Below are 14,899 nucleotides of genomic sequence, written 5' to 3' on the forward strand. Positions count from 1 at the left end.
AGCACAATATCATGATTAAATGACTAAATTAAGATCCAGAATCACACAGTGAATTTTCCAAATACTGACATATATAGACTTTCCTAACCATGACCATAGCTTCCACCCACACAACATCCCAGTTCCCTATATTTCTTATTTATTCAAGAAATATTGAATGCTTGCTATGTTCCAAGCATTCTTACTTAATAAACAAAAGAGAAAATGTGAAGTTATTTAAGTGTGATAACAGTATCTTGATGATCTTTCATGGTATAATTTTTTTTTTTTTTGCTCAAATTTATTTAATCATTTACAGTGAAACTGGAAAAGGTCATAAGGTCAAGAAATGTGGTTGCTGATGCCTACACAGGCAGAATTACTTCCTAAATTTAATTTTTACTGATTATAACCCTTTCTTCTGGAATAACTGTGTTAATCATCCTTTTGTTTCTGTGTCAGATACCTAAAGAAAACAACTTTGAGGAGGAACAGGTTTTTTGGTGCACTGTTTTCAGGATTTCAGTCCATGGTTTATTGGCTACATTGTTTCTGGGTCTATGATGAGGCAGAATACCATGGCAGAAGGGTATAGCAAAATAGTTTTTCACTTCATGGAGATTAGAAACAGAGAGATTGGGAGGAAGAGGCCAGGAACAAGATATACTGCCCCAGGGCACACCTACAAGGAACCGCTTCCTTCATCTAGGTCACTTCCTGAAGTTTCTACCCCTTCCCACTAATGCAATCAAATGATGAACCCACTGATGAGCTCAGAACCCTCATGATCCAATTACTTCCCCAATATTCTTAACATTACTGCATTGGGGATCAAGCCTTCAACACTTGAAACTAAGGGGGACATTCCAGATCCAAACCATAAAAATAACATGAAACTATTGTGTATTTAACACACTGATCAAATATTTATATAAATTCTATAGTATTTGTTTCCAAAATATTTTCTATACAATCATATAAGCCTACTTTAATTATAAAACTATTAGTTTGTGGTTTATTATCACTCTACTATAAACAAACATAAGTGTTTAAAGCAATTTTATTTTTCTAAGTTTCTATAATATATGCCACTTACATATTCCTACCAGTAGTAGGCCATTTTTGTCCTGTTATAGATCCAACAACGTCCTTTGCATCCACAATGATTAATATCCCGAAAGGTACAAGAAGTTTCTCCTATCATTTTAAAAATGACTCGTCCAGGAATTGTTCCTGTAAAATATTTAATGACTGTAAATTCTCCATAAAACACCATTGATCAGGATCATAATAATTTCCTTTAGAATTTCCACACATACCACTATCATCATCATCATCATCATCATCATCATTATCATCATCATCATTTTAAATATATAACTTAAATCATCAAAGAATCACTTCTGGTTAAGATTGTTAACTACTGGAAATAATATGAGTTTTTAAATATTCTTATCCCTATATGTACAAATATATTTGTACATTGGAATCTTTTTTAGAATTTTTGTACATGCTTTTGTTTCAAAGCCATCTCAAAATATTTGTTGGGTTTTACTTGAAAAGTTTAGAATAAAATATTTTGAACAGAGATACCAAGTACTGATTTTTGTGAACTCAGTATATCTTCAAAGATATGTAACTGCAAAATTTTGAATGACTGAAAAATGGGTTGGCAGTGTATATCTTTTATCAAGATACTTAGAAAAATAACTGAAAATGAAAACATCTTGATAAGCTTATGGTAGTGGCAGAGTCAGATGGCCTGAGATCCTGAAGGACAGCTGTGCTGCCCAAGGGAAACTTTTACATGATTCAGAGACAACAGCTCTTCATCAGCAACACTTTTTCCTTTCATCAAAAAGTGAATGAGCAGTCACATGTACAGTTTTCCCATAGTCACCAGAATTGTGTTCTCAGAATTAAACATTGGTAATGGTTGATCAACTTTCTTAAGAAATTATTAGGGTGTTGGTGCCTCATGACTCTTGATGTCTGCCAATTTCCCCATCTCAGTCTTTTTATAGTTGCTCAAAGTGAAAAACCTACATCTACCACATATTATTTTTCACTTCTCATCATCTTTTTCCAATACATCATAAATGTTGTAACACAGATTCCAAACATATCTTGGATATACTGATTTCTTTCTTTAGCCACCAAACCCCCAGATTTCCAATTTAATATGATTCTTTTTTTTTTAAAAGAGAGAGTGATAGAGGGAGAGGGGGAGAGAGAGAGAGAGAGAGAGAGAGAGAGAGAATTTTTTAATATTTATTTTTTAGTTATCGGCAGACACAACATCGTTGTTTGTATGTGGTGCTGAGGATCGAACCCGGGCCGCACGCATGCCAGACGAGCGCGCTACCGCTTGAGCCACATCCCCAGCCCCTAATATGATTCTTAAACTTCACCAAAAGCCTCGTTTTTCTTTTCCTCTACATTTTTTTCTCATAATTATTTGCCTTTATACCAGCAGAGTTCTTAAAATGTAATAAGCTAATATCTATCTTCTGTTTGTTTATATCTACAATATAATCTTTCCAATTCAAAAATACATCAGCCTCACTGACTTCTTTTTGCAGCAGCAAACTGGCATATGCACTGCTGTTCCCTGTGCTATTTCTTTGGTTACAGATATTTTCTGATCTGTTGGGTCATTGTCCAGCATAAAACTCATGTTCTAATTTTTCCATGTTAAAATGCTAATTTGAATCACACCTATTGAACTAAAATTATTTCTCTGCTCCCTATCAGAGCCCAACATACAACTTCTACATTTTTGTACTGCATACTTTGCAGCCTTTAATCCAGTCCAATCTTGTTTCTTTTCTCCGATGATATTTTTAATCAACTTCTTAAATCAGGAATTATAATACAGTCATAATGTGGTTTGAAATATAGATCTTGTTATTTAAGAAAGTCTGAAGAAAGGAGCTCATTACCCCCAGAAAAAAAAACAATTTATTCTTGAAAATAAGCAAATCTGTAAAAACAACAGATTCAGTGTCTTTGGTGATGAAAATATTCAAAAGCACTACTCTAGTTTAGTGACTTCCCTAAAGTGCAAGAAATGTAAAGTTAATACAAGTATTTTGTATGAGCTCCTCAACCCACTTTTATGAGATGAGGAATATACTTTATATCAAATTTCTCAGATACTCCTAAGATCCAATATAATGGGTGCATGTTTTGTATAAAAGAACTGGCATTACATTAGGTATTCTGTCTTTACATTTATTGCCTCCTGAATTTTTCAAAACACCTCTCCTATTCACTTGTTTTGTGTCATTTTAAATTATTTAATTATAATTATAAATACATATATAAACACATACATATCAAAACTCAAACAACTGGATGTAATAAAAAATAGCTGCTTAAAGTCCATACCAAGTAATCTTAAAATGACATACGATATACCCAAGGCCAAAGAATGGAGTTTCCCTGGTACAACCCTGAAAGAAAATAATGAAGATATTATTAGCAATGCATAATGTATGCTAGGTTCAATGTTAATTTCTTTTTCTTGTGTATCAGTTGTACTAAGAACCTATGGCCAGTTGGCAGAATTTGATCTGACACATTAAAGGAGTGCAGCTCCTCCCATTTCTCCATTTCTTACCTGTTGCCAACAAATCCCAAAGCTCTTTGTGCTTCACAACGAGAAAGAACTTTATGACCAAAATTTTCTGCCTCAGATTCTGTTTGCTTTCTTGAATAACTAGCTTCCATGCTTTTATGTTCTTCATTTGGTCATGTATGTCATTGTCTTAGATTCCTTTCATTTTCTATTTTATTTTCCTATTTATTTATTTAGTGGCACTGGGGACTGAACTCGGAGGTACTCTACCACTGAGCTGCATTTCCAGCTTTTTCTGTATTTTGAGGCAAATTTTTTCACTAATTTTCTGAGGCTGGCCTTGAACTTATAATCCTCCTGCCTCAGCCTCCACAGTCCCTGGAATGACAAGGATGGGCTGCCGTGTCCAGCAGCTATGAGGTTTTTATTGTTTTGGTTTTTTGTTTGTTTGTTTGTTTGTTTGGTTGGTTGGTTAGTTTGGTTTGTTTTTTGGTGGCATTAGGGATTGAACGCATACTAGTGCTCTACTACTATGCTACATCTCCAATCTTTAGATTCCCTTTATGTGGGCATTTTAAATAAACTCTGCTTACTGTTTGCTTCTTTGTATTAAAATCTGAACAATATAGTATGACCAATATTTTCATCTGCAATAACTTATTTATAAAGATGTAGTATATGCATAGTATTTTGTAATACTTAATTGATATGGGTAGGAATACAAATGTAATTCTACCCATATAAATTAAGTATAAATATATATTTATATCTCAAATGCTTACTAACAGGAAAATGAAAAGAAATTAACCAACTCTTTGCTAATAATTATATTATTACATAAAATTAATACTTTTATTACAAGTACATTGCTTAAAAAGAAGTTATAAAAAGCAAACTTTAGTATAAAGCTTTTTATATACAGTACAAGTATTGATTACTTGCTTAACTATAATTCTCTGCATCTTTTATTATATGCAGTTTGGTTAAATATGTAACATGGCAGTGGTTCTCTCTGAAGCATATGTATACTCTCATATAAAGTCAATAAGAAGTATTTTTAGTTTGATTTGAGCCATCAGCATCTTTCTGATACAGAAAATAATGTTTAAATGTTTGGTGATTCCCAGGAGTGTCCAATATATCAATTTAATGAACTTAAAGATGAAAATTATGTACATAAAAATCAAAATTTTAATGAGACATAACTATGTTATAACATAAAAGTGAATACTTCTTTTTTTTATTTTATTGTTGGTTGTTCAAAACATTACATAGTTCTTAATATAGCATATTTCACAGATTGATTCAAGTGGGTTATGAACTCCCATTTTTACCCCGTATACAGATTGCTGTGTCACATCAGTTACATTTCCATTGATTTACAAATTGCCTTTCTAGTGACTGATGCATTCTGCTGTCTATCCCATTCTCCACAGTCCCCCCTCCCCTTCCCTCCCCTCCCCTCCCCTTCTCTCTCTCCACCCCCTCTACTATAAATCGTTTCTTCCACTTATATAATTTTTCTCCTACTCCTCCTTTCCTCTTATATGTAATTGTGTATAACCCTGAGGCTCACCTTCCAATTCCATGCAATTTCCCTTCTCTCTCCCTTTCCCTCCCGCCTATCATCCCTGTTTAATGTTAATCTTCTTCTCAAGCTCTTCGTCTCTACCCTGTCCTTGGTTACTCCCCTTATATCAAAGAAGACATTTGGCATTTGTTTTTTAAGGATTGGCTAGCTTCGCTTAGCATAATCTGCTCTAATGCCATCCATTTCCCTCCAAATTCTATGATTTTGTCATTTCTTATTGCAGAGTAATACTCCATTGTGTATAAATGCCACATTTTTTAATCCATTCATCTATTGAAGGGCTTCTAGGTTGGTTCCACAATCTTGCTATTGTGAATTGTGCTGCTATGAACATCGATGTAGCAGTGTCCCTGTCACACTGTGGTTTAAGAATTTCATGGAGTAAACAGAACATTTGTAGGTACTCTTCAAAGATAAAAGGAAGCTTTCATCATCTCTTATGTGACAGCTACCTTTTTTTTTTTTTTAGGCCATATCTTTCCTGTAAGACATCAATACTAGACATAGGTTTCTGTCTTACACAACATTTTGTTCTTCCCCTAGCGCTCCCTATCTTAAGAAGTGGACCATCAGTAGACACTCACTTCACATACACACATCCTGGAAAGGGGTCATTATGGACATGATCATTTTCCTCATCACCACAATCAGCAATAAAATGTTGTGATTGAAACAAAATAGAAAACATCATTTTTTTCATCTATCTCTCCTAATAAGGCCTTTTAAAGACTTAAACCCAAAGTGTCATCCATTTGTCTGCAAATGGTACAACTTCATTCCTCTTCATTATTGAATAATATTTTGTTGTGCATATATTTTTATTTTATTTTTGTGGTGCTGGGGATTGAACCCAGGGCCTTGTGCATACGAGGCAAACACACTACCAACTGAGCTATATCCCCTTATTGTGCATATAGACAATATTTTTTATTCATTCATCTGCTGATGTATACCTATGCTGGTTCTTTATTTTGGCAATAATGACTACTGTGATGTATATGGGTATTTCTTTGGTATGCTGGCTTTGTTTCTTTGGGTAATATACCAAAAGTGGTATATCTGGATCACTTTGTAGTTACATTTTTAATTTTTTGAGAATCCTCTATAGTAATTTCCATAGTAGCTGTACTAATTTACATTCTTACCAGTAGCCTATAAGGGTTTCTTTTACTCAATATTTTTAACTGGCATTTGTTTAATATTTGTTTTAATAATAGCCATTCTGAATGGCATAAGAGGGAATTTCAGAGTAGCTTAGATTTGCAATTCCTTGGTAGCCAAAGCCATTGAACATCTTTTCATATATTTATTGGCCATGTGTATTTGGTCTTTTTAGAAATATCTGTTCAGATCTTTAGTCTACTGATTGATTAGATTAACTTGTTTTTTGTTGTTATTGATTAATGTCATCATGTTAGGTAAAAAAAAAAGTCAGATATATAAAGATAAGTATTGCATGTTTTCTCTCATTTTTGGAAACATAAAAAACAATGACTGAAAAGTAGGAAAGGGACTAACATATAAGGAAAGGGGAGGGTGGAAAAGGATATTAGAGAAGGTGCATTTTCAAACAAGGCATGGCATATGCATTTACAGGCATGTCAAAAAACCCATTAATCTATACAACTAATATGAATTTATAATTATAATTGAAATTAAAAATAAAAATGAAAAAATCCTAAATCTATCATCAATTACATTCAGGGAACTATCCTTATTCTAGCTGCCTGATTAAAATTACATTTAATTTTTTGGAGTTATATAATACCCAGAGCCTCTATTGTTTTTGAAACATAAAATACAACATATGATCTTTAAAAAATTATTTGTAAATTTTATGAGGCAGTACCAAGAAATAAAATGGAGTTTAAACAATAATGTGGAAAAAATAAATATAAATAAACCTGCAGAATCTTCAGATATCATATATCTGGTATTTATATCTTAAATTTCTGGGCTTAATATATTCAAAAATTACATGACAAGATAGAGAATTTTTATCAGAGAATTAAATTCAGTTAAAAAGCAAGAAGTGAATTCCATAATGAAAATACCATAACTAGAATTAAGAACTTAATTACTCAACAGGTCAATTTAATACTGAATTAAACATATATGAAGATAGAATTTAACTTACAGAGCATAAATGGTTAATAATCACCATATCTATCAGCACAACTCTGTAGTAATCCATTGTATGAAGATGCCAAAATTTTTTCATTAATTGTAGAGTTAGTATTATTTCCAAATAAGGACTATTATGATTAGTATAGCAACAAATCCTCTGCCTCTTCAAATCTGTCCTACTTCAAAAGAACTTCTACTGCCAATCCTATGTTTCTGAGCTCTCATTACACTTTTTTGCTTTTGAAGATTACGCATTCATTCAGTTTATATTGCTGGCACTTTTTGCTTGCCAGGCCTGGACCTCCTGGGAACTCTTCAAGATTCCCTCTTATTGTTGATCCAGAGAGACTCTACCTTTACTTTTCTACCTAGGTCTGACTCTGATTCCTGAACATCCATCTCATTGTGTGTCCCTCTCTTTCTGAGCAGAATTATGTGCCAGACAAATCTGAGATCTGTCAATTCTGAGGTCCTTTCCCCATTTCCTATTCTTCATAAAAATTTTTGTGAATCCACAAGATGACTTTCAGTCCCACTTCAACTTCAGCAACACTTAAACATAATTTCAACTTTACTATTTTTTTGTTTATCTCATAGCTGTATTGGAAATATTGTGTGTATTTATGTGTTATTTTCCTTATTGTGCTGCCTGATTTTCAAGGGAAGTGAGAAGATTCAGAACTGAGCCTTTGGAATATTATGATCATTTCTTTCATCTTACTGCTGAGAACAATTGCTTGGATATTTCACATCAACTTTAAATAAGGCATGTTCAACACTGCAATAATCACCTTCAATCTGAGTTTTCTATTCTCCTTGACTTTACAATCTTAATTAATGGAGTAATCATTCATTCAGTTCTCTAAACTTGAAGTCTAAATATGATCATCTATTTCTGTATATTCCATACTTGGCACATCAAATTAATAACACTCATTATTTTATTTATTATTTTTTTGGTTCTGAAAAAAAATGGTTTTATTGTTGTTTTACAATGTACCATGAACATCTCTTCCATGCACATGGGTGAAAATCCTCTACTAAAAGTACTATAGTTAGGTCAAAAGTGTGCTGGTAACAAGAGTGACACCCAAAGGTAAATATCAGCATAAGGTTAAAACACATAGCCCTGCAAATGCTTGCCAGGGAAAGCAGGGTTGGGAAGATTCCCATCAGAGAAATCATACTTAAACATCTAGAACATCTTCTAAATCCTTCTGGCTTCTACCTCTGCGCCCCTCACTCCCCTGATACCCATGCTCATGATTTTAACCAAACTAGATAATTCCCAAATATGTTCTAAATCTATCTCTAAACAATACTACTAAATTCTAATTACTTTTCTTTCTTTTAATTTTTTACTTGTTCTTTTTAGTTCTAATTTCTTTTTCTCCATTTCTCTGCTCAGCTCCATCTTCCACACTATCTTCGATGTACCACATCTAAGACACACATTTGATTATTTATACCCTTGAGGTTTACTATTTTCAGTGGCTCCCAGCTATGTGCATAGGATAACACCATTCACAATAAGATTACATAAATGGTTTCCCATGACCAGCCCTTAAGTGGCTTAGACATTTTTGTCTCCCATCATGCTATTCCTGTCTTAACAAACTCCTTGCCACATTTCATACATTTTTGCCTCTACTTTTTCTGCTCATTTTCCCTGTGAAGTTCTTGTCCCGTGTGCTTACACTATAAAAAAGTCACTTACGTTCTGAACCAAGTTCAAGTCATGCTCTATACTATTTCCCAAATGATCCCAGATAGAAACTATTACTTTCCACACTTTGTTACCTGGTCAACCCGTACAGGTACTTTATGACTCAAAGGTTCCTGTTAACCTCTTGAAAACAATAATTAAAAAATAATGCCCAATTATTTTGAGATTAGGATAAAAATGAGTATTAAATGGGTATCATATATATGGGAAGAAAACATGGAGAACAAATATTGGTTGTATTTAGAATAATATATTTATGTATGGAAATTTTAAAAGTTATGTTCCTTTATTGATGACACAGATATTTTCTCATATTTTAATTGGCTAAAATAGAATTAGTCAATAAATAATTATAACCAACAAATTAACTTTAAACTCACAACTGTGTTACAATTAAGAATTTTCTGATTTATTAATTTTCCATGGGTTAGATTAAGTATAATTCTATTGGGTTGTTTATTCAAGGTTTTTTTTTTTTTGTACCCGATGCATAAAAACCTAAAATTTTACATATTTAAGGAGTACTATTTCAATAAATGTATACTCTTAATTTTAGGTAAAAATTAAACTAAATGTTACATTTGTATATTTTATGCAAATAAATTAAAAGAATTAAACATATACATAAATTTTGACAATGTAACAATTTCTCCTCTGTTATCATACAATACAGAGAAAATAATTTACTATAATAATCTGAAATATTTCTAAATTCATATTTCTTATGTACTATATTAAAGATAATTGCAAATACTATATACATACCGGAAGATGATTAGCGTAAGTGGTACATCAGAAAAACTAGCAAAAACAACTGCAGAAAAAACCAAAGCAAAAAACACAGGTACTGTATGACACTTGGTGTCACATTTCCCAGGCCTGGCATCAATAAAATCACCTTCTACATCTGGAGTTGTTAATCCCGCTTTAATGCAAGAACAATTGTAGTACGTCTATGAATATTAAAGATTAAAAAAAAGTTTCAGAAATATAGTCATAAAATAAACTTTTGTTATTGAAATAAAAATTGAATCAATAAATGTAGGGCTACTGCAGTTTTACTAATAAATGCCTTACATTAAATTTGCATTACTTATTTAGAAACAAAACACTAAGGATAAATCCAAGGTCTTTTACCTAACCAATTATTGTCTTTGGAGAGAGAGAATTTTTAATATTTATTTTTTAGTTCTCGGTGGACACAACATCTTTGTTGGTATGTGGTGCTGAGGATCGAACCCGGGCCGCATGCATGCCAGGCGAGCGCGCTACTGCTTGAGCCACATCCCCAGCCCCGAATTATTGTCTTTGTGTGTGTTTGTATGATTATAGTCACTTAGGAAAAGTTTAGCCAGTTTAAGAAATTTGTAGCTAATGCATGAAATATGATATGTCAAGAGCTTTGTAAGGTTTTGAACAACCAATAAAAAAAAATAAAATAAAGTGAAAAAAAAAAGAAACCCATGGGAACTTCACTAGTTATGGAAATGTTCTATGCCTTGCTTATGGTGGTGGTTACAAGCATTAAACTCTTCACTTAAAACAGATACATTTATTGTATGTAAATGACATCTCAATAAAATTTATTTTTTAAAATAAAAAAATTACTTAAGGTAATTAAAGTTATGGTAATGAATAAAATTAAATTTTAACTGGGATATGAAATGTGGTTAGTTACCCAACAGTAAAAATTTTAGAACTATGTTTAAAAGATAACATTTGTCTTTGTATGCAATGATGTCAGGGCTTTTATTTATTAGACACAGTGCATACATTGACTGAGGCCCAAAGGACTTCCAGGACCAAATAAAAATATTTTAATGTTTGTTTCTTTAAAAAGCAAAGAAAAATTTGAATATGAGTATGTTAATAAGAAAAGTAATTAATAATAAACCAAGAATAGATCACATATGTTATATACCAACACATTTGTAAAAAAATTTGTTTTGTAAGTGAAGAAATGGGAGCACAAAAACAAACATATCCAGGGCCAAACAAAGTCATAATGTGGCACTGAATAAGGAACCAATGAAAATATAAATTTCTGATATTTCAAGGATAATAATTCATGGACGGTAAGGTAAGTAAGTCATGTTTTCTAAGACCTAATGGAGATCAGAGATGACAGATATAAGCGTTTTACCAATCCATTGAATATATTTTAAGTTACAAAATAATAAGAGAAATAGCAAATTTAATAAATATATGGAACTAAGTTACTATTGAAAGAATAAAAGGAATTAAAGATGATTTCAGTCCAAATGATTCAGAAAATTTTAGTATGAAAATTATATCAGTATTGTGGAGGAAGCTGTTAAGTTATTGCTTTTTTAAAATTAGAACATTATAATTGTACAAAGTATTTGGATTCATTTTGACAACATCATACATGTAAAGAGTTTGATTTTAATTCTCATCCTTCCCTTTTCCTTCTTCCCCCCTTCCCCATATTCTTCTTTCTATCCTCTATTGATCTTCCTTTCACTCCCTGATTTATTTATTTTTGATTGGCATTTACTACATATGCTTAAAGGTGAAAATTCCTTTTGTACATTTATATATGTATACCACAGGATTTTGGTAAATTCATTCCAGTTTTCTTTCCCTTCCTTCCTTCCTCTTTCATTTTCCTTCTATTGCAATGATCTCCTTTTCTGATGACCTTCTTTCCTTTATTTTGCTCTAGCTTCCACATTCACTCTTGAATTTCTTGGTCTGGCTTACTTCACTTAGCATGATTTTTTTTTTCATTTCTATCCATTTATAGGCAAATACCATTATTTCATTTATTTTATGGCTGACTAAAACTCATTGTGGATATATGCCACATTTTCTTGTTCCATCCATCTATTGATAGGTATCTAGGTTGATTCCATGATTTGGCTATTGTGAACTGTGCTGCTATTAAGTACTTAAGTGGCTATAGCTATACCATTCTGATTTTGGTTCTTTCAGATAAATACTGAAGAGTGGGACAATTGACTCATATGGTGGTTCCATTCCTAGTTTTTTTGAGAAATCACCACAGTGCTTTCCATAATGGTTGTATTAATCTGATCCTAATACCATGCTGTTTTTTTATTAGAATTCTGTAGTATAGGGCTGGGGATGTGGCTCGAGTTGTAGTGTGCTCACCTGGCATGCACAGGGGGCTAGGTTCGATCCTCAGCACCACATAAAAATAAAATAAAGATGTTGTGTCCACCGAAAACTAAAAAATAAATATTAAAAAAATTCTCTCTCTCTCTCTCTTTAAAAAAAATAATTCTGTAATATAATTTGAGATCATGTACCCTGTTGCCTCCTATATCACTTTTCTTGTTCAGAATTGCTTTGGCTATTTTAAGTCTCTTATTCTTCCACATGCATTTTTTTTTAATTTTATTGTTGGTTGTTCAAAACATTACATAGTTCTTAATATACCATATTTCACAGATTGATTCAAGTGGGTTATGAACTCCCATTTTTACCCCGTATACAGATTGCTGTGTCACATCAGTTACATTTCCATTGATTTACAAATTGCCTTTCTAGTGACTGATGTATTCTGCTGTCTATCCCATTCTCCACTGTCCCCTCACCCCTCCCCTCCCCTCCCCTCCCCTCCCCTCCCCTTCTCTCTCTCCATCCCCTCTACTATAAATCGTTTCTTCCACTTATATAATTTTCCTCCTACTCCTCCTTTCCTCTTATATGTAATTGTGTATAACCCTGAGGCTCACCTTCCAATTCCATGCAATTTCCCTTAACTCTCACTTTCCCTCCCGCCTATCATCCCTGTTTAATGTTATTCTTCTTCTCCAGCTCTTCGTCTCTACCCTGTCCTTGGTTACTCCCCTTATATCAAAGAAGACATTTGACATTTGTTTTTTAAGGATTGGCTAGCTTCACTTAGCATAATCTGCTCTAATGCCATCCATTTCCCTCCAAATTCTATGATTTTGTCATTTCTTATTGCAGAGTAATACTCCATTGTGTATAAATGCCACATTTTTTAATCCATTCATCTATTGAAGGGCTTCTAGGTTGGTTCCACAATCTTGCTATCGTGAATTGTGCTGCTATGAACATTGATATAGCAGTGTCCCTGTAGCATGCTCTTGTTAGGTCTTTAGGGAATAGACCGAGTAGGGGAATAGCTGGGTCAAATGGTGGTTCCATTCCCAGCTTTCCAAGAAATCTCCATACTGCTTTCCAAATTGGCTGCACCATTTTGCAGTCCCACCAACAATGAACAAGTGTACCCATTTCCCCGCATCCTCGCCAGCACTTGTTGTTGTTGGACTTCTTAATGGCTGCCAATCTTACTGGAGTGAGATGGTAAGACTGTTTTTCTTTTCTAGTTACGGTAAGGATGTCATTGAAATTTTTATGGAGATCTCATTAAATGTGTTTATTTCTTTTGTTAGTATGGCCATTTTAATGATATTAATTCTGTTTATCCAGGAATGTGAGAGTCTTTTCAATCTTCTGAAGTCTTTAATTTCTTTCTTCAGTTTTCTATATATTTTTTGATGGACCTTTATTTATTTATTTATATGTGGTGCTGAGAATCAAACCCAGTGCCTCACACATGCCAGGCAAGTTTTCTATATTTTTAAATGTAGAGATTTTTCATCTCTGTGGTTATATTAATTCCCAAATGTTTCTCTTTTTTTCTGAAGTTATTATAAAAAGGGTAGTTTTCTTGATTTCTTTTTCAGATGAATCACTGTTAGAGTACAGGAAAGCTATTGATGAGTGTTTATTGTGTATCCTGCTACTTTGCTAGATTCATTTATCAGCTCTAGAAGTCATCTGGTGGAATTTTTTGGGTCTTCTGAATATAGAATGATATCATCAGCAAACAATTACTGGATGTTTTAAATCAGCTCTTTGTTGCTTTAACCAATATGACAAATAAGAACAACTTAGAGAACAAGGTTATTTTGGCTCATGATTTCACAGATTTAGTCTATGATCAGGCATCTCGACAGCTCTGGGCCTGAGCTGAGGCAGAGCATATGGAAGAAAGGGTTGGCAAAGGAAAGCAGCTCAAGACATGTTAACCAGGAAGGAGTGTGTGTGTGTGTGTGTGTGTGTGTGTGTGTGTAGATTGAAACATATATTTCTTCTCATCAAGGACAAAATGTAAGTCCCAAAGGCATACCCACAGTGACTGACTTCCTCCAGCCACACCCTATCTTCCTACAGTTACCAACCAGTTAATAAATATCAGTGGATTAATCAATGGATTAGGCTATACCCCTCATAATCTAATCATTTCACCTCTGAACATTCTTACATTGCATCACACATAAGCTTTTTGAGGAAACCATATATCTGAAACACAATATTTTACTATGGCCTCCTCAAGTTCATGCCTATATCACAAGTTAAAATATGTTTAATCCAGTTTCAAGAGTCCCCATAGTCTCAATGGTTCCAGCATTGCCACAAAGTTTAAATCAGCAATGTATCTGAGACTCAAGGTAAACTCTTTTTTTTAAGTTTTTTTTTAGAGAGAGAAGAGAGAGAGAGAGAGAGAGAGAGAGAGAGAGAGAGAGAGAGAAATATTTAATATTTATTTATTTATTTTTAGTTCTCGGCGGACACAACATCTTTGTTGGTATGTGGTGCTGAGGATCGAACCCGGGCCGCACGCATGCCAGGCAAGTGCACTACCGCTGAGCCACATCCCCAGCCCTCAAGGTAAACTCTTAACTGTGAGAATAAAGATCAAAAGAAAGTTTTATATATATCTCCCAGATACAATTGTACAGAATAAACATTTCCATTCTATAAGAGAGAAATAAGGGCATAAAAAGAAGAAATGGAAGTATGTGAATATGTGAAAAAAAAAAGTTGAAGCTGCATTGGAGATATCTCAAGGTTAAGAGATGCCAGTACCCTGGAA

General features: G+C 33.2%; 1 protein-coding gene across 1 annotated transcript in view; it reads right to left on the reverse strand.

Moving 5' to 3' along the window:
• Positions 1-772: 772 nt before the first annotated feature.
• LOC308651598 (solute carrier organic anion transporter family member 6A1-like) overlaps positions 773-14,899 on the reverse strand; it is a gene marked incomplete at both ends in the record, with an annotated part of 58,463 nt that continues 44,336 nt past the window's right edge. The window contains 5 exon segments of the mRNA XM_081298941.1: positions 773-831; positions 1,076-1,093; positions 1,096-1,212; positions 3,370-3,434; positions 9,769-9,956. Of these exon segments, the coding sequence (XP_081155067.1) occupies positions 773-831; positions 1,076-1,093; positions 1,096-1,212; positions 3,370-3,434; positions 9,769-9,956 (447 nt within the window).

This window comes from Spermophilus citellus (assembly GCF_964194105.1).
Source record: "Spermophilus citellus genome assembly, chromosome: 1".
In the NCBI taxonomy this organism is placed as follows: Eukaryota; Metazoa; Chordata; class Mammalia; order Rodentia; family Sciuridae; genus Spermophilus; species Spermophilus citellus.